The 26,058-nt window shown below is 40.0% G+C and overlaps 1 protein-coding gene across 4 annotated transcripts; it reads right to left on the reverse strand.

Annotated features, from left to right (window-relative positions):
• Positions 1-1,199: 1,199 nt before the first annotated feature.
• Positions 1,200-25,931, reverse strand: LOC108890442 (triadin). Of its 4 annotated transcripts, none has more exons than XM_051071735.1 (32): positions 25,259-25,931; positions 19,558-19,770; positions 17,790-17,840; positions 16,251-16,376; positions 16,089-16,115; positions 15,142-15,168; positions 12,811-14,571; positions 12,318-12,461; positions 11,642-11,842; positions 11,499-11,561; positions 11,157-11,201; positions 10,931-10,966; positions 10,740-10,808; positions 10,600-10,635; positions 10,419-10,466; positions 10,273-10,326; positions 10,129-10,176; positions 9,730-10,017; positions 9,513-9,560; positions 9,371-9,409; positions 9,154-9,189; positions 8,948-8,995; positions 8,804-8,854; positions 8,676-8,723; positions 8,493-8,531; positions 8,339-8,383; positions 8,063-8,164; positions 7,927-7,962; positions 7,496-7,540; positions 7,373-7,399; positions 6,002-6,046; positions 1,200-5,793 (listed from the first exon to the last, which is right to left on the reverse strand). In XM_051071735.1, the coding sequence occupies exons 1-32, from the start codon at positions 25,275-25,277 to the stop codon at positions 5,645-5,647; spliced, it is 4,014 nt and encodes a 1,337-aa protein (XP_050927692.1). In that variant the 5' UTR covers positions 25,278-25,931; the 3' UTR covers positions 1,200-5,644. The 4 variants fall into 4 exon arrangements, with proteins under 4 accessions (XP_050927692.1, XP_050927691.1, XP_050927693.1 ...); XM_051071734.1 differs by having other exon boundaries at positions 8,339-8,386; positions 25,259-25,929; XM_051071736.1 differs by lacking the exon at positions 17,790-17,840 and having other exon boundaries at positions 8,339-8,386.
• Positions 25,932-26,058: the final 127 nt, after the last annotated feature.

Raw genomic sequence — 26,058 nt, forward strand, 5'->3', positions numbered from 1 at the left:
AAAATGATCAATACACTACTACCTATTCCTCATCAACAGTTTAACCATGAAAACGCAGATAAATATTCAACATTACAGCTGAACCACAACGTTTTAATTAACATTAGAGGCTGAAAATCACAGATAACAATAACCTCGGCGCCGTAAAGTGTCCACAACTCATGTCAGGTTTGCTATGGCCACAGAAACACAAACACACTTTAACCCGCACAAATAAAAACGACGACAAAAAGGAAACGGCCCCAAATGCATCTCTGACAGATAAGGCTAATGCTAACGCTGGTCGCTAATGCAAACGCTGACATCCAGGTGTAAAGCAGCCAGGTACAGAAGTAATATAATACAAAATGACCACAAATGGACACTAAACGATGACAACGACACGATAGACCGATATGTACTGAGTTAAAATGACCAGGTTGAAACACAAAGTTACAAAAAGATGCAAAATGTCGGTAAAATGACCATAAACAATTACAACAGGGATTTAAGCAGACTCATTGTGTTTTCACCCGTCCATGCTGGGGGTCTACAACTCATGTCAGGGACGCCTGAGTCACGAAAACACAAACACACTCTAATTATACGGTTAAAATATTACTTTAAAAGAGGAGGCTGATGCTAATGCTCGCCGCTAACGCAAATGCTAACGCTAGCCGCTAGCTAGTTCGTCTTACCTTCGCGCTGCAGGTGTATTCAGCGTCCAGCTTCACTCATGTTCGACAAAAAGCAGCTCCAAACCTTGTTTTAGCATCTAGGTTTCATCGGGACTTAGGTTTTCTCACAGTATGGACAAACCGAGGTAACGGTTTGAACGCTGGTTTAAATCTACTTTCCGGCTTCGTTTCTCCGCCTCTCTGCGCCCCCTCCCAGAAGATCTGGCCAATGAGAACAGACGACAACAATGACGACACACGCAAGCCGACAACGGCAAAAACCAAGCTCCTCTGATTGGTCCTTATACAATACATCCGCGGGGAAGGTAGGATACTAATAAGGACGTATTATAAGAACTCTAATAAATACATCCCTGATCTCTCAAAGCCAAAGTAGCGGGGTGGTCTGGTGGGTTTGTTTGCGACCGAGCGAACATACCAGGTTGTACAGAGTTTCACACACACAGCAACTACATTAACAGTTGCATGTAAAAAAAAAAAAAAAAACACACACACACACACACACAATAAAGACTTCACACATATCTGCAAATATTTATTCAAATTATGACTCAAAAAACTGCATGGTGATTCTACATATTGCACAGCAGACATTCTCAGAAGCGCCCATCAAACGCCATTTCCACAGGCTTATCAGTCACTTATGAAATTGAATTGGCTGCTAAAATATGACTGAGTCAGGCCTGCCTTCCCACATGATTACATTACAGATGTCTGCTTTATAATACATGCAACAGGTAGTTTATGAAACAGAGTTGAAATAACTGCATTACAGTCTGATGATGCTGAATTAAAACAACACACACAAAATGTTTTTTTCTTTTGGGCAAACCAGTGAATGAATTCGTTTATGTCTTTCAGTGTGAGACACAATGAAGTGAACAGTGTCCAGATGGCAACAAATAAAACAAAGTATTATCTACAGTCTTTATACAGTGTCTGACTGACTTGTGGTTGATGTGTATTTTACACTAAAACTGTTGCTGTCTGTGTTTAAATTCCACCATCATGCATATTACATAAGAAATCATTAACAAGATAAGTGATCCTTCTAAAATAACTAAACAACCTCAAACTGTATTTGTTCAGTGGATAAATTTGCTTCAAAAACAACATTATTGCAGCCCTCACCTTCAGCAATGAATCCACTCATACTGCCACAATTACAACAGTCATCATCTTCCCTCTGTTACTCTAACTTCCATACTAGTGGTAATTGAATTCATTCACAAAAACAATAGCTATGGTACTGTTTGATAGGTAAACATGAGAACATGTGAAGTGAACACAGGGTTTAAAGAGACATTCTCTCTTTACAAATTCCTGTCAAAGGTATACACTGACTGATATGTACTGTAGGTTTCACTCTTTACACTTGCAGCCTTGAATTAATGCAGCAAGCACAGTAAGTTGAGTTGAACGTTTTCATTGTTTTGAGTCTGTTAACCACTTTAAATGGCATGTTGCACTCAGCCACTACTTTCACTGCAAACCTTCATGCTTAAGTCTGTCTTTATGTATTAGATTTTTGTTTGGCTGTTCACACAAAGTTGAACAGTCTGAACAGCTTGTGCTTCGAAACTGACCTCAAAAGAGCAATTACACAGATATCGCATCTGGTTCTGTGTGTGTGGCATCGCAATGACGTAAAAGGAGTAGTTCATCATTCTGGGACCGACGCTCTCAATCCACTTTCTTGCCAAATAATGAGACTATCCTCCCATTTGCCTCTCAGAGTTGTTTCTTTTATCTATGACCGTCCCACAACCTTAACCACGTCTATAATTGTAACCATGACGACGAAGGTCCTCTAACCTTAAGGAAGTACTTGTTTTAACCCAAACTATGATCTTTTCCTAAATCTAGCTAAGTAGTTTTGGTGCGTAAACCTAAGGTTGTATCCAAGGTCGGATATGGTCATTTAAGTTATTCAAAATAAAGAATTTGACTGTGTAACGGTTTATAGCACTGTGTCACACAGAGAAGCTCTGTAAATCTTTCATTTATCACCCTGTTCGATGAATCATTGAATTTTGTTTGTTGCTCCAACAATTACAGTGTTGGTTGGTCAAGTGGATTGTAAGAGGCTGTTCAAAGTAGTGATTTTAGAGCATTAAACAGCATTATCATCCTGAATAAAGTGTTACATTATAAGAGAAAATAAAAAAATCCCTGTCACTGACCCACAAAAATGTCTACAGGAAACCCAGCCCAAGATCTTTTTGCTCAGATGTAGATAAACAAATGCAAACAGAACATGGTCTTTTTGTGACTGTGGTTTCAGAGAAACTACTGACCAAATAATAAAAGAATAAAGGAAAAGACAGCATGACATTCAAGTAAATTCTTTGCTTCGTGCAATCACACTGTACCTTTCAGAAGTGCTGCAGTATGTCACAGACATGCAGAGGAAAATCTCTGCTCTGAACAGCAACATCCAAATACATGTATTTAAACCACACAATCACGGATGTAGTCAAGGTTAGACTCACATGAATATTTATGAAGACTATGAAGCCTGGGGCATGCACCATAGTGAAATTATATAGTTTGTTTTACTGTATAAAAACATAGTTTAGCCTAGTTTAACCCATGTTTGAATACTTAAAACCATAATTACAGCACATGGCTGCAGCTGTATGGTGTAATTACTGCCTGTTGCTATCTTACATTTTTAGGGCATCCAGACAACAAAGAGCCACAACCAGGCTGCTGCCCTATCTCCCTGCTGGAATATGATTCATTAAAAAACAATCCATCTACGAGCTTAAACACCACATTTTAAAACACAGTTCAAAGTGTGTTTTAAAGGCCATTCCAACAACCACAAGCACTCAGTAAGCTGCTACTGTAAATGATTGTCAGATCTCATTTGACCATGAAACATGAAGGGTCTTCTTCATACTTAACATTTCTCAGGCTTGCTAACCTAAACCCTGCAGGGCGACACAAACTTAAAGGCCTGATCTCATTTCATGCTTGTGAACTTATTAACTCCAGAGTTTACATCAAGCCTTGGGTTAAATATTCACTTGAAAATCAGAGCCCGTGTTTAGGATGCTAACAGCAAACAGCTAGCTGAGATTTGATAAGTTCAAGTCTCGATTCACACCAGTGATTTACTTTAAGTGTAGATGGACACCTGGTAGTGAGAGATCACAGACTGAGAAACAGTAACTGTGGATGTTATGGACTGTTCTTGTCCCAGGTTTAAGCCCAGTGTGAAAACCCCTTTTGGTTCTTATCCATATCAGGTTTTCATTCAGTAAGACAACAATAGCAAACTGCTGGTAACGTTCAGCCACAGTTTTGTAGCAGCAACAAAGCAGCCTTGGTGCTAAAGGTACAAAACCAGAGCTATGAACGAGTGAGGTAACTGGAAATATGACGTTTCAGGCTTAATAAATCAGCTGATGATCAACATGACACTAACGTAGCAGACATCACAGCGTCTCATGAGTTGGTCACATCAAAGTTGTCCTGCACAGATTCCCTGTCTCTGAACATGTAACGGAAAAACAGCAGATATTTGTGTCTATGACAGTAACACTGTAAGAGTTCTGAGATCATATCTGTTAAAATACACAATTAATTACTTCATTTTTTTAAGATAAAATCTATAAAAATATAAATCCACTTTGTTGCAATCTTTGGCTTCCATAACTTTTAAAGTTTATAGAAAAACGTTCTAAAGTTATTGCATCTAATACGGCAGCAACAGATGATAAACTCTTTAAATGTCAGTGTGAGTCAATGCTGATATTACAGATATCAGTCCATAGATGAGACGCTGCTTCAGGTCGCTATATTTACACCTGACATTAAAATATATATCTGATAAACATTCTGTTTTTCATATCTTCCCTAATATTTACATCCTACAACACAGACTTAAATAAGAAATATCTGTATCCACACATTTTTCTTTTCTGCTGCCTTTCATTTCTCATGAATCAGTATCTGGGATATTATACCACGTTTAACTGGAGTCAAGTATCTTTAAACTAAGAAAAATGAAGTCTCTTTATGTTACAGTGAATGACGCAGGTGTGGGTGAGCTGGGTAGCGTGGCAGGCAGTTTAATGCAGCTGCAGTTAATGAGCTTCTGCCTCATACATATTAGGTCAAGGAACATGTCTCCTCGCTCATCAGCATGCACTTACATGTTGATGAGACTGATGGATGTTCACACTCATGATCAGAGACAGGGAGGCTGCTGGGATCAACTGTGGGAGCTCCTGGGATTTGACCCTCCAACATTCGCATGCTAAGCAGCAAAATCAAACACAGACTGGGAAAGCTAAGGCTGCGACACGGCTGAATCTGAGGGTGATTTAAAAAAGTGGAAGTAAAAGAAAATGCAAGTTGCAACTTCAGTGCTCTTTTATATAATGAAGTTAAAAGTGGTTTGTGTGGAAATTACTTAGAAATTTCTTAATAAATTTTTCCATTAATACTTCAATGCGAGATATGAAGATATGAAATTATTTGATCCTATTCCAAGTGATCTGTGGCTTAAAAAAATCTTTCAAAACCTAAAAAAGGAATCTGCTGTAAACTGACTCCTCTGTGATGGAGTGGACAGAAAAAACAAAAACAAAAAATGACACGCTAAGGTGTGAATTTTAATCTCAGCCTTATTTATAAATATATGTATTATGTACATTATTTTGAGCTAAGAATATTCACATAAATGCTTCCTTGTTTGGATACTGGTGATGTTAAATCTACAAGCAAGGTATGGAAGTGACAGCTAATGAAGCCAAACACAGCGAAGCATCAACTGAGGGGAAAATATCAACAGAAATCCCAGGAGCTCGACCACCAGGAGAGAAAATAAATACATAAATAAATTAAAGACAAAACAGTTCAGTGTGTCTGTGGCTGTCCTCAGAGTTCCAACACCTCCCCCTGCTGGACTGAGAGTGCACTGCCATCAGATATGAAGTGAGAGAGGTCAGGTTGGTTTATTGCCCCGCCGCCCTGGCTGCTCGCTGCTCCAACATCGACCTGAGTGCAGGGGACATCATGGTGGGGGACATAGCCGGGGTGAAAGGTCGTAAAGGGTACTGTGCATTTTTACCAGGGACATAGACGCACTGGAAGTATCTCTGGCCTGTGAAGACAGAGTAGACAGATCATTGATAATGAGGTGGTTTAAGTTTTGTTTCAGTCCCAGGACTGAAACAAAACTGAGATAGAAACAATTTAACACAACCTTAGGGAGTTTCTGGTTCCCAAAAGTAATACAACTACTCATCATTTAAAGAGAGGAATACCATCGATAACCTTTTCAGTTCTGTTTTTTCCTCAGTAACTTTTACCTGGTTTCTTCTTTTCTGTAGTATTGTCTTCAGTTTGAGACTCTTCTACAAAAAATAGGAAAAAAACAACCTGAGATTTTGGCATCATGTGAAATCCTGCGTGTTTGTGTGGGAGAAAGGAAGAGAGGACAAATAATGAAGGTGAAAGTCTACATGCATGTAAGAAGGGAAAGGAGGAAAGACAGCCTGGAAAGAGGAGAAAAAGTTTTCATCCAACAAACACACTGTGACGTTCTGAATTCTTATTCTACTCTTTAAATTTCCTGTTGATTTTTTGCTAAGAAATAAACATATATCTCTGCTTATTGTCAAAACAAAAATGTTCAGTAGAAATGTGGAGAACTGTATCATGCATATAAATCAGTTTGAGTTTTGGTTGGTATTGTCCATGAAGTTTTACAGAGACATGGATGTTTGTCTTGTCTGGTTTAAACATGTGAAACAACTCATATAAAAAAATCAAAACAGACTTTGAACAGTACTCTAGCAGACAGGAGCTACTGTGTCAGACGTCGATAGTAGAGAAGTGTTGAGTCACTCGGGGCAGTGGGGGAGTGTTGATGCTCCGCTGGATGACTCAATAAGAACAGAACACTAATACCCCAATTTAATGGGTTTTGGTTCATGGATTTAATCAATCCAGCTAAGTATTATTGTTGCCGTATTCATCAAAGGCCATAATCTCCTCCAATAACTCAAGGCAGTTCAGTAGAAGTAATCTCGTCTTAATCAGCTCATCTCATTAAATTCTAATCACTTATGTTCCTAATGTCATTAAGACAGAGTGTCTCTTCATATTGAGTTAACCAGTGGAAAGATGGTGAAAATTAACTGAATACCTCAGGCCTTACAGGAAGCTCTCTTTGCATCTTCTATGAACAACAAGCACATGGTAAAAAGCGTTAGTTTCCAGAAACAACACAGTTAACAGCATCACTGTGTGTGTGTGTAGTTTCAGTCATCAGGTGGTAGAACATCCAGAAGAATGAAGCTGAATTTCTTATTTATTCATCCAAGAGGCTTCAGTTTGTTAAAATGGCAGGAATTTAAACTTGAGGACATTTTAAAGCTGTTTGTTTTATTCATCAGGAGGGCTGATCAGCAGAGGAACTGAAGATACCTGTGGATTTTTGGGGGAAATGTAACTGTTTTAGGTATTTACAGTAAATTTAAGACAAACACTAAAACACTTGGTTAAAGTGTTAACTTTACATCCCACAGGTGACATGACCTTCCCTACTAATTAGTAGAACTGACAAAGTCTCCTGGATAACTCACACCGTCCACCGTTCACAGAAGTGCTAATCATTATTATGTCGACTGGATTTTATTTGCACTGGAGATAAACAGCGTTCATGCTCCCATACTTACTAGTTTGTGGTGGTTGTTTGTCTTTATCTAAAATTTCAGAGGGAGGAAAAAAAAAAGAGAGAAACTGATCAATGTCAACTGTGCACAGCAGATATTATTCACTCTCTAATTGTGAATCCATACCTTGAGCCTCTTTGACAGATTTCTTTTCAGCCTTTTCAGCTTTGCCTGTAACAAGAGAGACAGCCCTATTACAGCCTGCCAAATAACTCTGCATAATTGTGGTGTACATTTAATATTCTAGCGATATTATTCCCCTCTCAGTGTAATACAGCTTGACATGTCCCTAATTAGAACTTTATCATGCATATAACAGCCCATCTAATCACATGATCTGCGACTATGTTTCCAAGAGGTGTCATTTGTTCTGAAAGATGCCTGCAGAGACTTAAAGGATAACTCTGGTATTTTTAAATCTAGTGTGTAAAATTTAGTGTAAATGATTGATGAAGTTATGAATTCCAAATCAATGTGTCAGTGAAGGGGACGCAGGTATCCCTACAGGATAGATAAGAAATACAAGCACACATACATTTATTAAAATGCAAACTTACTTTTCTTCTCTGCCTCTAATTTTGATCTTGTCTTGGCTGAAAATAAAAAGACATGAAAGGCTTCAGTATTAGAGTCCTGCTCAGCTTCACAGAGAAATGCCTGATAGTTGGCACAGACTGCGCTCTGATAATTTACCTGGTTTCTCCTCTTTGGCCTGAGAGGTTACGTTCGCCCTCTTGACAGCTTCTAGTCTCGGCCTCAGTCTGATCGGCTGTGGACGTGGTTCTGCATCTCTGTCTGTTTAAGAAACATTAACACTTCAGTTTAAATTCATGTCACTTGGACCAAATTGTGGTTTAGCATCTGCAAAATCAGAAAAGACAGTCAAGGTGAGAAACTGCGCTGAACAGGCTGATCAAAATCTTAAATCAACTACAAAGTTTCAGTGTTTAGTAAAATGTTCAGTTTTACCTTTCTTTGCTGCAGATGCCTTGGCTTTGCTCCTGACAGCTGATGCTTCTGAGAGAAGCAAAAAATAATTAGTTTCCAATCATCTTTCACATCACTGATGAGAAAGATGATTGACTTTGTGCAAATTAATGAACATAAGCGTGTGTGTAGTTACCTGTCTCTGATTTCCTCTTCTGTTGTGCAGCTGCAGGCTCTAACATGATGAGGAAAGAGTCGTGATTAGTGGCCTGAACAATTTGTTTTCTTAGTAAAATATTATTTGTTCCTTCACATCAAAGAGGTTCTTTGGTTGGTTTTCATATAATTTTTCAACACCTGTGGTTTAATGATGTTTTACCTTTCTTGGCAGCTGCGGCAGTTTGGGTTTTCTTTTTTACAGCTGGCTCTGTGAACACAAATATTGTGGCCAAATTAAATCTATAAAAGAACTTAACACATTCAGTGTGTTTGGTCAATATTCATTACCTTTCTTAGCCACTGTAGGAGTTTTGGTTTTCTCTTTCTTCGCAACTGGCACTGTCACAACAAATACATAATGAGTACATTATAAATGTAAATAAAATATATATTCATTAAGATATACAGAGCCACAGTTAATTAGTTATTCACCTTTCTTTGCTGCGGTTGCTTTGGTTTTGTCTTTTGAAACAGCAGCGTCTAGAGTTAGCAAACATGTTTAATCATGTAATTCATATCTTGCTCAAGTGTGTAAATCTGTCTTTATATTTGCAGCTCAAATTACTGTGTCATTCATAACAACCTTCAAGTGTACAGCAGTGAAAACACCTAATTAGCCGGCTGTAAACATAAATTACCTTTCTTTGTTTTCTCTTTGGCCGCTGCCTCTGCCTCTGAGGGGATAATTTGAGTGGAAAGGCCATGCAGAGTTAATTTTCCATAATGAATGCATTCATACAGCACATTGTGTTATTGAACATCACTAGTAAGTACTGCAGCTGGAGTTTCTTACAGGGAATATTCCACTTAACTGACAAATGAAGGACTTGGGGGATCAGGAGGATCATACAGTACCTTTGTCTGAATCAGCAGCCTTGGTTTTCGTCTTTGCAGCTGGAAATTGTCATATATTTATTAGTGTACCGTTCACTGCCGTAATTAAGAGAAAAATAATTCTGTATGTGAGTTCAAATCATTAATAATTATATATTAATACCTTTCTTAGTGGAGGCAGCCTTCACTTCTTCCTCAACAGTCTCTGGTTCTTTAATAAAAAGAGTTCAGATAAAGAAGGAAATGAAGGTTTTTTTAAACTCATATTTTTATCAACAGTTGTTATCAACAGGTGTGGCTTCAGAAAGATAAGATCTGAAGAGATGTTGACTTTGATATATCTCAGCTTTGATTAAACACACTCCCAGTCTCTTCCTCACCCTGGACCAGAGCTGCAGCTGGCTGAGCTTCAGCAGCTGGAGTCTGGACCTCAGGCTGAACAGGGGCCTCTTGTTCTGGGGCTTCTGGCTGCGCAGGCTGAACCGGTTCAGCTGGCTGAGCTGGTTCTGGTTGAGGCTGCATCACCGGCTGCAGTGGTGGCGGCTGATATGGTTGATATTGTGCGTAGAGCGGCTGCATCGGCGGAGGTGGTTGCTGTTGGTAAAGAGGCTGCATCGGTGGAGCTCCAGGGTGGACGGGATGGGCGGTCAGAACAGGAGCAGACGGAGCTGAAAAAATCCACAATATGTTTTTAGTTAGATTGGTCAAAAACAAATCACAGGAAGAGTCTTTTACTGATTTTATATCACTTATCACTGATATGGTAACAGTGTAAATACCTGACACAGTTGGAGGAGGGTACGGGTTGTCTGTGACGATGTGATGAACTGGAGGTAAACAGAAGAGATCAGCATGTTTGAAGCAGGCTGTCGTTTTCAGTTGTTCTAACTTCTCAAACTGTTTCCAAATTCTTTGCCACTTACCGTACCAGCCAGGTGGAGATGGGCAGTAGACCGGTGCAGGTCTGCAAGGACCAACTAAAGCAGATGAAAGAAAATATATGTTGGTTGTTTGAGTCATCCAAATGAACAGATTGGCTTTTTAAAGCCTAATAAAAATAATGTTTTACCTTCTTGTCCAGATTCTGGGCCCTCCTCTTGTTTTTTAGTCACTGTCTCTGTCAATATAAATGATCAGATGTAAAAATAAGTCACCCTCACATGGTTCACATCCACTGTCTATGATCGCCCACGTATACTTCTGCTGTCTCCTCTCAGAGAATGAGTGTAAATATGACTCGAATCAGTTACCTGGTTTGGAAGCCTTGGCCTTCGCCTCTCTCTTGGCTTTTTATTGTAAATTTAAAAAGAGAAAACATTAATTAAAACTATGAGAAAAGGTTCAGTACTACATGTGACGGACATCAAATATCTGGAGTAAGTCTGAGTACCTCTAAGAAGAGCAGGGCTTCTCCTTATCCTCCTGATTTTTGGCTCTAGTGCTGCAATTCTGGGAAGAGCTGGATACAGCAACATGCACATAATTTCAGTTATTACTTCACAATGAGAAGAAGTATTAATAAATGCAGTTAATTTTGTCGAGACAAAGGTGGTAAAAAGATTTTGCACTGATCAACTTTACCTTTCCTTTTTGGCTCTGTCTTCACAGCTGCACGCTCTAAAATCAAAAATTTTAAAAAGTTAAATTTTACATGGCTAGAAACGTTAGTGTTTAGTTTCAGAGATGCATGTTGCTCACAAACTCGTCATTATTACACATTAACTTTATTTTTATTTTGACTCAAACAAAATGTTTTTTTCTGGTGGCTTTAATGGGAATCCTTTCAGTCAAAACCTGAAATTCTTACCTTTATCTTTTCTCCTCCTCAGAGCTGAAACCCTCCTGGGAGCCTCTGAAAACACAAACATGAGATCACAGACTTAAAGCTACAAACAGGAAGACCAAACACTGATGTTCTCCTGCCAGAGCTTCGTGGGAAGTAGGATTCAAATCTGCATTTATTTCACCCACCTAACGTTTATGTTCTACCACAACCAGTAGATATAAAAGATCATTTTTGTGCAATAACTCAAAGAAAAAAAAAATCTTGAGCCAGCAGTTTCTGCTACTGAAATTAATCTAAATGCATTGGCAGTGGCTGTATTATGGTGAAGACATGATATTTCTGACATTATAGTGTTTCACAAACCTCTTTTCTCTGTGGTCTTGGTGTCAGACTCTTTGGTCTGAGCAGCGTCCACACAGAGACAAGCTGAAATCACAAAGCAGATAATTAAAGTTACTCTGGATTTAAAGACAGTAAAATAACTGTAACTGTCCTCGGCCTCTGACCTGTGGGTTCAGACTTCACTGCTTCCTCCTCAGGTTCAGGCAAAGGCTTGATGACGTCCACTGTCGCCTTCTCTTCATCGTCGTCTTCGTCGTACTCCTCTTTTTTATCCTCTGGTTCATCTACAGATTTCTGTGTTTCAGCCACCGGCTCTTCATCTTCTCCTTCATCCTCCTCCTCAAGAGCAGCAGGCCGACTGGAAACTGAAGGTGAGAGATGATTGATTATGTGGCAAAGAAGTTGTTATAGACCAATAAAGACAGCACCTGAGTGTTCCTACTTCACTTGGAGCGATAGTTTAAAGTTTTACTGTAGATATTTTGTTCCTTTCATTCATGTGGAACAAATATGGGTTTCATGTTTCAGTCTTTTCTCATGCTGGACGAGCTCGAGCTCAGCTGAGGGAAGACAAATCTAAAATGTGTCAGATGCAAAGAAGTTTAACTTTCCAAAACCAGAAGGTGCTGGAAGCAAGAAAAAGCAATGAGAAAAGATCTGATTAAGGTGTTTGTGATTAGAGAAGTTAAGATAATAACTAAAGTGTGGTGAAAGAGCAGCTACTTTACTACTACTGCTCTCCTACATTACAGGAGAGACAGTTAAATGATAAATAAATGACACACGTACATTAGCTGGTTTATCAGTCTGTAAAACACAGCAGCCATAACCGATTCTCACCAGTCTCCTCTGTTTCAGCCTCCTCAGTCTTATCTTCATCATCAGCCTGACTGATCTCCTCCTCCTCCTCCTCATCGTCGTCGTCGTCGTCTGCCTCAGCCTTTACTGCCTCCTCCTGGACAGTGAACGCTGCTGCAGTGGTGGCTACAAACACGCAGAACATTATAAATACTGAGGTTTGAGCTGGATTCCCCAAACTACACTTTGAAAATTCAGATTTATCCTGTTATTGTTTTCATTTTTATTTCTTTTACTGTTGATGTGAATTAATAAAATTTATACTTAAAACATAATAAATATGTACAACATAGTAAACTACACGTCCACATTTACACCTCTCCTTTCCATAGTATATCATTGCATTAATATATTATCAATACTGGTATAAAATTGATTTTAAAAGATCTTTTAATTTGAATGGATACCTGCCAGCCAATCAGAAACTAATCAAACTCAACTCAAAATGAAACTAACCAATGATGCTGCACGATACCTGCGAGCAAGACGTCATCAACGTCATCATCATCCTCCTTATCTTCATCATCATCATCATCATCTTCTTCCTCATCAGCTAAGGACTCAGATGTGATTTCATCTTGAAGTTCGTCTTCGTCTTTTTCAGCATCAACAAATGTTTCTTTGACCTCGTCTTTGTCGTCTTGATCTAAAGTGAACTCAAAAGAGCTGGTATCAATATCTTCGTCGTCGTCATCAGTCGTGTCGTAGGAGACGTCATCACTGAAGACGGTTTCTCCAACAGATTCTTCACCCGTTTTTATGTCGTCATCGTCGTCGTCACCCAAGACTCCGCTGTCTGTGCTCTCCAAAGTAGGGACGTCCTCCTCCTCTTCCTCTTTATCATCATCATCATCGATCTCCTCTTCAATGACATCATCAGGTTTGTCTTCAACATCAAGGTCGAGGTGGACGTCTTTGTCGAGGTCACTGTCGTCTTCATCATCTTCATCATCTGCAAAGTGCTCAGAGGAGGCAACAGAGATGTCCTCATCTGATAGGTCCAGATCATCATCATCATCGGCGTCTTCAGCAACGTTGACGTCTTCTTCCAGGTCTTCGTCGTCGTCTTCGACAGCAGGCAGAGGAGGAAGCTCCTCCTCTTCTGCCACTTTATCGTCGTCAATATCTTCATCTTCGTCATCCTCACTGGAAGCGGCGACAGGAGGAAGATCGAGCTCCAGGTCGTCGCTGTCTTCTGCAACGACATCATCACTGTCAGTTGTTGCGAAACCTTCGTCGTCGTCGTCGTCATCGTCTTGTTCTTCATCCTCATCACTGGAAAGAGGTGCTGATTCGCTGACGTCCGAGGTGTCAGTGAACTCATCATCACTGGCATCGTCTTCGTCATGTTCTTCTTCATCTTTTTCATCATCTTCGTCAGGGAGAGTTGCGTCTTCGTCGCTGTCTTTGACATCAGCGGGTACGTCAGAGTCAGAGTCAGGAGACACGGCCGACCCTTCGTCCTCAGAAGTGGAAACAGGTTCAGGAGAAACTTCTTCGTCCTCATCTTCATCTTCATCAGCAGCATCTTCCTTCTCGTCCTCTGCCTCATCATCTTCATCGTCTCTGTCCTCCTCTTCTTCTGCTGCCTCCTCTTTCAATTCACCTTCATCATCTTCATCATCATCATCATCAGTCTCTGGTGCAGCTGCTTCAGGTTCCTTCTCATCTTCCTCGTCTTCATCATCTTGCTCCACCTCAGCAGCTACCTCCTCCTCCTCCTCCTCCTCCTCTTCTGCTCCTTCCTCCTCCTCCTCCTCCTCCACAACATCGGCCCCCTCCTCCTCCTCCTCCTCTTCTTCCTCTCCCTCCTCCTCCTCCTCCTCATCTTCAACTCCTCCTACGTCCTCCTCTTCTTCGGCTTCCTCCTCCTCCACTCCCTCTTCTTCCTCTTCCACTCCTTCCTCCTCCTCATACTCTCCCTCCTCCTCCTCCTCGTACTCTTCTTCCTCCTCCTCATACTCTTCCTCCTCCTCATACTCTCCCTCCTCCTCCTCCTCCTCCTCCTCCTCCTCGTACTCTTCCTCCTCCTCCTCCTCCTCCTCGTACTCTTCCTCCTCCTCCTCATACTCCTCATACTCCTCCTCCTCATACTCCTCCTCCTCATACTCCTCTTCTGCATACTCTTCCTCCTCCTCCCCAGCAGCCTCTGCTTCTTCCTCCTCCTCTTCCTCCTCCTCTTCCTCCTCCACAACTTCAACCACTGGTGGCGTCTGCTTTGCTTGCATCCCTATAACTGTAATTTAAAAAGCAAAAAAAATATTTTTTAACACTGTGGTAATGAAATCTCATCATCATCTTTGTGTTGTGTACAGTCTGGGCTGTGGGTAATAGGCAGGCCACAGTTTCTTTTGGGACAATGGCAAGACAATAAAACACACCCACACTCATGTGGCCAACTTAAACCTGCTGTAAGTGGTAACTGAATGACAGTGACTGAAGTAACGTCACTCATTTCAATTGTGTCTCATTTGGTGCTGGGTAAGTAGTGTGCAGTGGGTTTATCTGAGCTTTTTATCAGCTCCCTGCTGCTGCTGGAAATGACATTAATTAGAGCAGAGAGAGCGAACAAAACAGAGAAGCTGAGAGTCAGTGAGTTTAATATCGAAATAGTGATCAGTGCAGCTTTAAGTAAAAAGGTTACAACAACAAAGTCATCCCTGAAGCGTGAGAGGATGCTAACACTCGCTATTAAAAGGAAATTAGCATCTAATCTATCTATCCCAGTCAAGAACTGAGATGTTACCCTGTTCTTGTAGACTAGAAGCTAAAATGTACGTGAATGCACCAAACAAAAAGTACAGACCTTTACTTCGAGACGGTAGAAATTCTCCTAAAACACAAAAAGAGAATTTAAGAATCAGCAACAAAATAAAAACACAAGTTTAACTGGTTGAATCATGCTACAGTTCGAATGTTCATTCACATACAGTTAATTATCATTTTTATTAGAAGTTTAACAGATTAGTGGCAGCAGTTAGCATAAAAAGTTAGTGACAAACAAACCTCCTTCTTAAAAAACTTCACTATATTATACAGCTAATAATGAGAAACAGGTTTGATGAAAGTCGAGTTCTGTGATTTCCTGTTGTTGTCTCCATTAGTCTACTGTTACAGGGTGGGGATCAGGACTCATCAGTCATCATCCATGTAGAGTTAATCTACACATTCCCAGAAACAAAGTGTAGAATACCTTTTCCTTTCTTAATCTTCACCTCCACTTCCTCCTCCTCCTCCTCCTCCTCCAACCATCTTGAATCTTTGAGATGGTTCATACATAAAGTCAGTTTAAAACTACCACCACAATAATAATCATCTGGCCATGTTGTCACCTCCATGTATGTCAGCCGCACACTTCCTGTGTGCCTTTAACAAAACATAAACTCATGTCTGTGAAGGCAGCAGCTTCTTACAGTGGCATCACTCTGTATCTTACAGGGATTTTAATCTATAAAGCTTTGGCAAAAGGCAAAGATTTTGGCCTCTTTAAGTCATGCTCATTGTAATAAACTGCATTTGTCTTTAAATGAAGATCAGAGCTTCCTTCAGATAAACTTCAGGTAACTGGGGCACTAGGTGTAGATTTTCCACGAGTACTGGAAGTTAAAAATCACATGTACACTGTAACTCCCCAGAGAAAAACTAATAATAATAAAAAAGAACAGCACATGTAATGAAGCACAGCATGAACAAAGCAGTGCAGCTGTATGATCAATGCAAAAGGAAATAAAATGAAAAGCTGCAGATACAAACCTTTTTTTCTCACTGCGTATAGATTTCCTAGAGAAGATCAGAGGGAAATGAGTCACTGTAACGTGAGCACTAAAATGTAAACGCTGTGATCACATCTGTTTAACAAACTCAGCTTTTTACAGCTTAGCGTGAGTTTTCCCACCACCTGTAGCGTGACTGTACCTTCATCTTCTTCAGGAGCGATCAGGCTGGCAGCAAATTTTAACATTACACTGACCACGTTCGCCGACTCCTCCATGGCATCATTCACCGCCTTCATGGGGTCTGATCCGATCTTGCTGAGGCCTCCTGGTGGAGCAGACACACGAACACACTGGCTGATTTAGTTACTCATTTCATCTGGTTGAGGCTGTTTTGCTGGTTGTTCTTGAACAAACCAAACAAATACAGTTTCAGTAAGAGCTTCTGACCTCTTACTCCTCCATTCCCTCAGTGCAGACAAAGCTCTCATTCCTCTGCATTGAGGAAATGTCCCAAAACATAAAACACTGTAGCAAAAGGTTAAACTGAGGTGGGACAACAAAAACGAAGCTCAAAAAGCTGAAACGTGGATTCCAGGAATTGATCAATGTCACATTTGGAGGAGGAGTAACCCACCATCCAGTTTAACCACTGCAAAAGGCCTTCTATATAGCATCTTGCTGTGCACATTGCATTTGAAAAATCACACTGACCCCCATTCATCAAGTCACTATTCATATATTACCTTATGAATTTTTCTCATCACCTCAAATTTTGGACTTTAAAATTTAAAAGGCTGCAAAATAAGAATTTAGCTTGAAAAAAAGTTCTAAAAATCTCTATGTAAATGGATATACTTGTACTTGAACAAGTTGTGTAGGTTGCATAGTTACTTCACTTGAATATGCTGCTGTTTCCAAAACAATCTGATGAAGACGGGTCAGTGTTCCCAGTGCATATGGATCTGAATATCTGTAAAGATTTTATAGGAAGAAATGGAATATTACATTTTATTGTAGCTATGGTTTGATGTATATAAACTCTGTAATCAATGTATCAGTCGAACATGATTCCTTTTGGTTTCCATCCTTTTTAAACATTTAAAGCTTGAGCTCTTCCATCCATAGCATGTTTTAGCCCTAAACACAACCAGGTCTATTCAAATGGGAAACAGACAAAATAAACACTGGGAATAATTAAAAAAAGAAAAACATAGAAACACAACAGAAAGATATAGCCATAAAATGCCTTTTAAAACGCTTACGTTGAGATTTCAGAAGAGCTTGATTAATCTCATTTTGTAGCAGACAGAATATCAGAACACTGATGTTTGTGGTACGTTACATCAAGCTCACCTGAAGTTCAAACATTCAAAACCAGGTCTTTCTGGTTTTCGTCTTCACACAGAAATATGCAGGTAACATAAAGAAAAATGAAATGAACAAGCTCAGAGATAAAGATACACATCATAGATACCTACAAGATAAACTGCAAACTACCCATAACATTATAGTACTGTGTGTCTGAACACTTTAAATATTGTCAATATCAAGCATGAAGACAGAGACAAAGCAGCTTGTGCTTAGCATCCTTCTACAGATGCACAGACTTGGCTGTGAAGGACTGACCAACACTGACAGCTAATATTAGCAGTCAATGTTAGGTTGTTAGTATTATTGAACCAGCAAGTCTAGAAAAAGCTTCTGGTCTGAGGAGTTAGTAGCAGGTAAGGTGTCTTGCCTCTACGCCCTGAATCCTTTAAAATTTTCCTGACGGGAGGAGGTGGGCGACCTGGTTGGATGAGAAACACAGTGGCAATAAGCAAAGACATTAAGCATAGAGGTGAAGCAAAAAGAGGACACAAGTATTTCTGTGTTCACACTGTGATTACATGATGATGGTGAAGTTGTAACAGCAGACTGCTCTCTGTGATTTGGTAACTGAGGATGAATTTGAATTAATACTGAGACAGAAGGTTTCTCTTAAAATCAATGCACACATTGATTTGTTCTCATGCTTCGGTTGTCCTCTTCAAGATGAAATTGTGAATATGGAGGATATTTAATTAGCAATACTGTAGTCTAGGGAAAATGTATGGAGTGCTATGTTTTGCTGTTGCTAGGTTATTCCAGGTTCTTGCATGGATTTCTATTCATTTACGGTGGAATTACATGTTATAATTTGGGAAATGGAGGAAATGTTCATGTTAGGGTTAGAAAATTGTGCAGAGTTGAACAGAACAGAAATTAATGGAGTATTTGAGCAATTGCTTGTTTTAATGTTATGAAAAGAAATGGTTGCAACTTAGTGATGTCACTGCTAAAGAGAAACATGTGAACAAGTAAAATTAGTAGATTTTATAAAAGATTCATAGGAAAGAAAGAAGAGAGAGAAAGATACAAAAATAACATTTATGATAAAACAAAATGAAAAGCAGAGAGGGCAACAGAGGAAAAGCTCTTCTACCTGTTCTACCTGTGATACAGACAGTATCTGTTGTTGTTGTTGTTTACTGATGCTGCAGTACTCAGTAGTTTACTGTTCTATGGGGTCAAATAGCAAACTAATTGTACAAATTTGTTGGTTTGTACTAGTAATACATTAAAACTAAAACTACATTCAAAGAGAGAGATGTTTTCCACGAGTTTCTGCTAAGGGGGAACACAAAACACCTGTCCAGCTTGAGGATGAACAGCTGACTTTAGGCCAGTTCAAAAACCTGACAGCAAGAAGTAAGTCTTCCTGCTCACATGACAACTATGCAGACACAATTGTCTGAAATCCACTTATAGCTATGGGAGCCACTTTAAACTATTATGTAATTGTCACATTGCTGACCATAAACGCAATATTAGGTTACAAAAGCACCTTCTCCGTACACAGCCACTTGTTCTTGTTGGTACTGTTTCACCCTCCATGTCTATCTCAGAAGAGTAGTTTCCACATCCATACAGCAAGACTACATGAACATGAACAACTGCTGATTTTACAAAACCAGACAAGATTTTCAGATAAACCCTTAAAGAAAGAAGTAGTGTAAGATAATGTGAAGGGTCACTTCACAGTCTGTCCTGATCTGCAAATCAAGTCCATTAAAGCCCTTAATAATTCCATCCTGCACAAAGAATGAACAGCATGTTGCTTCAGTAATTTGCACTTTGCAGTAGAAAACAGGTCTTCTTATGAAAGTCACACCATATGCAGCATATCAGTAGCCAGGTTGCTAAAGTACCTGGACGCTTAACATGTGACTACTGATCTGTTTTTGTTGCAACACTGACCCAAAAGCAAAGCCTCTAACTGGAGCTAAATCTCATTTCAAATCCACCAAAGTTCTGACCCTCAAAACTGAACCAATCTGGTAGCCATATACAGCATGAGCCACAGCCAACCTATATTTGGTCCTGAATAGAGCTGAGTGACAACACTCAGCCACAATCTGCCTGAAACTAAGGAGCTAAGAGTTCATGTTGGGTAGAAGTACAAATGAACAAACACCTTTCCATACCTGAAATGGTCTTGTAGTCCATCAGATCAAACATGATGACAAAAACACAAGACCATGTAATGATGAGAGCCAGCACTAAGATCCAGGCCAGCGGGGAGCTGAAAGTAGCGTGGAGGTCATCCATGAAAGTTTTCTTGGAGGTTCGTACAGATGGTGCCCCAGCGTCTCCACTCTTACTGTCAATGACCATGGTGGTGGTGGTCGACGACCGTGCTGTGGAGTAAGATATGAGAAACCATGGTCAGATAGTGCATCAAATGTGGCCTTCAATATAAGAGTTTTTAATCAATAGGTTTCTACAAATGCACACTGCTTGCTGCCCTTCCCAACCACCATTTTAATATCTGTAGTAACTGCATTAGCAGTGGAGGGTCTATGGGTGTAGTTATACTAAGCTGCTAAATTAGGCGTTTATTAGGTTTATTCGTTTCTGATAATACAGTATTGTGTTCCTTTCAATGTTGTGATTAATTTTGTCGTAAATTATTCCAGAAAAACTGTCTCCCTACCTTTATGTTTGCATTTGACAGCAATTAAGTTTCTATTGTTGCTTTGCAAGGGAACAAATGAATAGGAATGGGCTTACAGTATGGTCAGGGGCATAACAGAGGGTATCATAATAACTAATAAATACATTTATGAATCCAGAACTTTCAAAACAATGTTACAAAAGTGACTAAGGGAAAAGCAGACAACCAGATTCAACAGTAAAACTACAACTGCAGGAAAACAGCAGGTCACAAATAACACAAACAAATAACAACCAGAGTTAACAGCAGGCCAAGAGAGAAGGAGCAAAGCCCAGGTGTAGAGTGATACTGAAGCACAATAAAATAATTAGAGAACTAAATGCTCTGTGGCTCACAGTTAATGTCAAATGTGTTAGCAGTGGTGTTTAGTTTCAAAACAACAACAGCAAGCTAGAAGGGTATTTTGAGAACTGAGGGTCCCCTTTGGAAACTATAACCAAAACCAAGGAGGTGACAGAGAGCAAAACAAGCTAGCTTGACATTACTAGCATAAAGTTGTTACGCTAAGATGTTAGCAAACAGCTGCCCCTCATACTTACATTAGCATTCATTTGAAGTAATGTTGCCGTCAACCTAACAAAAGTAAGTCCAGTATTCACTCTCATTTTAGCTCTGTTTCGGTCCACACCAGCTCACAACTGCAGGCGGTGAAAACGCTCCAGCCTGGGTTGGTGATTTCCTTTACTCTGTATCAGCTGAACATTCTGTTGCTACAGCAACCCCTACCGGCAGAATTCCATGGCAACAACATTTTGGAGTGACGTCTGATCCGCAGTTTTGTTAAATCAGTGACTAATGTTCAAGCGTCTTTTCATCTACTCTCGAAAAGCCCTTGTTGCAGCATTATCTGTAGGTATTACTTTATTATATCTCTTTTAAGATTGTCGATTAGTTGATTTATTTTTTTGCGATCAGTTCACTGCCAACCAAGCTAGCATTCTATCTACAGTTAGCTAGCTGTTGGGCTAACGTTTCGCTATTCTAACTACTGTTAATTTGCTGCTGGGCTAACTGTTGTATATTTTACTCCTTGCACTTTTACACTTGTGTTGGGGCCTTCTTTGTTTGATTGCAACTAACTAGCCTTGCCCTCTGATAGTGTAAGAAAATCAGCCGACTTTCTCAGCACATAAGCACATCCATCCATTTCAATCACGATCATCCACATTTCCAGCTGTATTTCATGCCACAGGACATCATTTGCAGAGTTAAGAAAGATTCTACCTGAACCTGTGTGGAAAGCGGGTCACTACCATTTATGGTCAGAGGATCAACTGTTACATTTCAGACAATTTTCCCAGCAGACTCTTAATACTGACCCAGTCTTGCATAGTCTTGTAATTTGAGTCACTTCCTTAATAAAACCTGTGCAGTCTGTTTTATGTTTCTTGTAATTAGTTAGTAAAGAGGACAAAGTAAGTTAGAAACAACAAGTAATGTACCTGTAAATCAATTTATTGACTTTGCTTCATAAAGATACAGGATAATGGGTTTGTTTTGTCTTATAAAATAAGTCGCAGTGTAGTTGCTAATGTCACTGTGGGTGTGTTGGGTTAGCTCCCACCACCTGTTGACTCTCTTCAGCTCACTGTTGGCAGCTACTGTAGATTCCTCTGTTACTGCTGACTCAAACAGCTTAGCAGCACTCTAAACACACACACCTCTGTCTAACCTCACTACTCTTGATTCCAGCAGGTCGGTTCAAATATGAGTGAAACCTACCAGAGACTGCCATGGGCCTATTGTCATGACACCGGACGGCTGATATAGGTTTGAGTAAATGTGACTAAAATGCAGAAGTAAACACGAGGGTTGGTAAAAGGAAAGTAAGTCTGATTTTAGAAAAGAAGAAAAAATCTGCCTTGCACTATGGCCCAAGGATACTGATGCCAGTCTTTCTGCCTGTCAGAAAAAGATATTTTGACAACTACTGACCCCACTGCAATGAAATTTGGTATGGATTCTCCTGTTCCTCAGATGATGATTCCTGAGGATTTTGTTTACCCCCTAAACATTTATCTAGTGTCACCACCACCATCATGAGACATAAGACATGAGAAGCTCTCATGCACAAAGAAATGAGGAGAGAGGGTACATACTATAATATTCACTGTAGCACATTTCAAATATAATCGGGATAAAGTAATGTGTTGTAGCTAATTAGATTTTTAGATGCATTAAATGTAATGTGACAACAGAAACATCAGTTGCAATGACATGTCATACTTTTTATACTAACAACTGAGGTGCTAGATAGCTAGTGCTAACAAACAACCAGACTAGTAAGAGCCATTAAGAATGTACTTGATTGGTCACATATAGATAGATATTTTATTAGCCAGTGTTAGCAAATGTTTCAGGAATAGGTTTGATGCCTGAATTAGAAATAGTCACATTCAGCTTCAACTTTGCAGTCTTTGAGGTCTTGCAGAAGTTCTGATTTTTTTGAGTAGCTCGCTCTCTACAGAGCTGAAAAACTGCACTTGGAGCTGCCCAGTACAGCCACAGTCTCTGTCTGATAGACAGCAGTTTGATCGTCAATCACTGGATGGATTCACTGGAATCGCTTACTCAGGACATTTCAGTAGCAGTTATTGAGTAAAGACTGAGTTTTGCTTCTCTTTGAGGCTTCTTGGAATAGATTTGACCACGTGCTGTAGTCCCCTGCTGCTGATAGTTTAGTCTGTTCAACACTCTAGAGTAAATACCCTAAAAACAACTGGCCTGTTTGCCATTAAATCTGGGTCCCCATGACCTTCCATCTAGCTCTGTCATGTTTAAATTTGGCCATCTTGTTAACTTTCTTATGTTTCTGGATTTGCATTGTCAGGCAGCACTGAGGCAAAATCCACTCTCTATTTCCTCTTTTAGAGATAGAGCAATATATCACTGAAACTATTTTTTAGTTTTCTTCTGACCCTTTGACCTCTTCCCTAACTGACACCTTCAGGGAAATGAAACAGTCCAGATTGTCATGAAATTTACTCAGTATATCTTTGCCCTCAAAAAGGGTGAGTCACACTATCAAAGGAACCATTTTTTGACATTATTACTGGGCATTTAAATATTAATAATAACTTGCAAATCTTTCCTCCCCCTTCAATCTGATGCCTGTTGGCCACCACTCTCTAGATCCAACTCTAAATGGTTTGACCAACCATCCATGCATGATTCCTCCTTTTATGGCTGACCTGTCTCCACACTGTGGATGACATTTCTGTTGTTGCTCTCACTGAGTATCCATGACTGCTCAGCTCAGAGCAGTCATTAGGAGCTAGTGGCTACCTATTCAGCCAGAATACAGAGAAGTGTTGTCATAACATTTCCTTGATAAGTGCACAGAGCTGAACTAAGCGCAGCAGAGACCTTTACAACACGGCTGGTAAAGCATGTGCTGCTATTAATCGAGTTAGCAGCTTGATTGAAGCTGCTGTAGCTGCTGTGATGTTAATGTGGGCGCTGAAGACTGTCCATTCACACAGTTCAGGATGCAGCAGTGAGTGTGAGGAAATGGATTACAGGTCACCATTAACACTTCAGTACAAAAACCTAACAGTGTCACAGATTTCATGTCTGTCTTTAGAAAACAGTTGAAAACAGACAAATGAATTACAGTCACAAATAAATATTTGATCTGCTCGCTGCCTCTCAGTCATCACTTCACTTCACTAAGTATGAGCTATTTTGTAAACACTTTGTGTATTCTGATTTGTGTATTCACTGAGCTAAGATAGCTCCCATGATCACTCTTTTAACAGACTCGCTGCCAAAAACCATAGAAGAAGACATATATTCAGTAGCTTTTGACATAAATATTGTTTCAAAAGGAAATAAAAGAAGCATTTTAATACATCAGCAGCGAGATCAAGCTGGAAGTTACAGTACATTTTCCTTTTTTGTGCATAAGCCAAGTCGCTAGTACAAGTTTTAAGGTTTGTTATTGTGTCACATCAGAGAGTTCTTCTGTCTGTATGTTTTAAAGGCAGTTGTCTGAGATAACTACTGAAGGATATTGTTATCTTTTACAGGATTATGGGTTTTCACAATTTCACAGTTTGTCCATGTGAGAAAGAGGCACCTCTGAGGAAAACAGCTGAACTTCAAGAGGATGAAGTAAGTAGGTTTTTTACCAACATTTATTTTCTTATAGTAAGGAATAGTTAAGATGGATATCATGAGATAACCAGGTAATGTGTTATTGAGGATTTGATTCTTTCTAAATGTGGTTGTGACAGGTTCATTCTTGACCTTTGGAAATCAGCCAAATGTTTCAGTGTTCATCAGTGAGTCAGTGCCAACTCCACGTGCTGATTAAAACCCTGATGTGAGGAATAACTGAAGAAAACTCTGTCAAACATGATTTTGAACTCTGAGACGATCAATACACTATTTGTGTTATTATCTGAAGAAAACAAATTTTGCTTCAGCTAACTGGATAATTATCAGTTAATTGAAGGAGCTGCACGGCAGTTATTCTGGTTGATTACCTCTCTTCAGCTGAGCAATGCTGAAATAATCAAACCCCGTGTACTGTTCAGAATATATGCTCGTCTTTCTGTGATATGTCAAAATGTCTCCTATGAAAAAGGCCTGTTATAAAGGTGCGAGTTTGTCCCGCCTTCACAAGTGCATTGAAACAAACTGGTGAGTCATGGGGCTGTCAATCAAGTACCTGCCCACACATGAGAGATCCTGCTCAATCATCCAAAATAAGTGAGCACACCTGTATAGGTTCTTCACACCTATACAGGTGTGCTCACTTATTTTGGATGTGTGTAATCTCGAGATAACAAGCCTGAAGTCTTTAATGGCAGCCACAGGTGCTGTGTGCTCTCAGACCCTTCTGTCCTCTCATTTCATCACCCACCGACCAAAAAACATCAATATCAGCTGTGGTTTCATGCAGCAGGAGGCACAGTGTTGATGCTGACTGATCTTATACTGCACTGTAGACGTCACAGGGGTCTTAAAGCTGCATTACAAATAGCAGATACATGATAGCAGCATATTTTTAGATACTTCCAATCATGAAACTCCTCTAAACACCAGACAGCACAACATTACAGGGTCTGTGTGCAAAACAAAACACACCGAGCTTCATATCCACATTATAACAGGCTGCTTCTGTGTAGTAAAATTCAATAGTAATACTTAATGTGATGATACTTTACCTTCAACTGCCTCAGTCATAGTTTCAAAATAAAAGTACTATTCCAACAGTAAATCCTTATGTTGCCATGAAAACATATATTTGCAGTCGATCCTCAGCTCCTCTGTGCGATTTAATCCCAGTCTTTAATTCCAATCCAGCAGCGTCATGTGAATGGCCAGTGCTGAGCATATGTGGAAAACTTGAACCCTTTGGCCACCACTGGTAACTCTACACCTCTTCTTCCATTCTCAGGACTTAAATCTGCACTTTGCTTTCTTGTTCCAGAAGTCAGAAACTCTCAATGGGTCCAGATGACTGTGAGGTGGTCCAGATACCCGACTTCCGTCCCAGTGGATGAGGCTGCGGAGACAGACAGAGACCAAGTTGAGGCGGTCAGTGTCTTTGCCCTTTGCCTGGTTGGGGCTGAGGTGGTAGATAGAGCAGCCTGCCCCCCCTCTCCTCCTCCACCAGCTCTGACAGAATTAGATCGACCACAGGGACTGACGGACGATGCAAAGGAAACAGGGGAGAGAGATTGGGAGAGAGAGGTAACTTTATCCCACCAGGCGATGTGGCTGCTGGAGTCACGTGATTACAGTGTGGACGGTGGTTTCACACTGTTTAAAAACTTAAATAATCTTACCTTAAACATCAAAATCTTTCTCTTTATTTGTTATTTAAAAACTATTTCAAATGCCAACCATAAAAGTCTGAATCTAATTAGGTACTGTTGCATTCACACCGTGTTTCTGAGCCTCGGGCCCTGAGTTATTCTTAGAGCGGCTCGCTGCTGCTGGTATTCTGCTTCGCCTTTTTAGG

This window comes from Lates calcarifer, linkage group LG7_1 (assembly GCF_001640805.2).
Source record: "Lates calcarifer isolate ASB-BC8 linkage group LG7_1, TLL_Latcal_v3, whole genome shotgun sequence".
Classification (NCBI taxonomy): Eukaryota; Metazoa; Chordata; class Actinopteri; family Centropomidae; genus Lates; species Lates calcarifer.

Excerpts from the sequence above, each read along its gene's own strand:
- LOC108890442 (XM_051071734.1), bottom strand. Across the intron at positions 9,410-9,512 it reads GGCTGCCTCCACTAAGAAAG|CTGCAAAGACGAAAACCAAG; the intron begins GTATTAATATAT and ends GACAATTTCCAG. Across the intron at positions 8,532-8,675 it reads TGCCGCAGCTGCCAAGAAAG|AGCCTGCAGCTGCACAACAG; the intron begins GTAAAACATCAT and ends TCATCATGTTAG.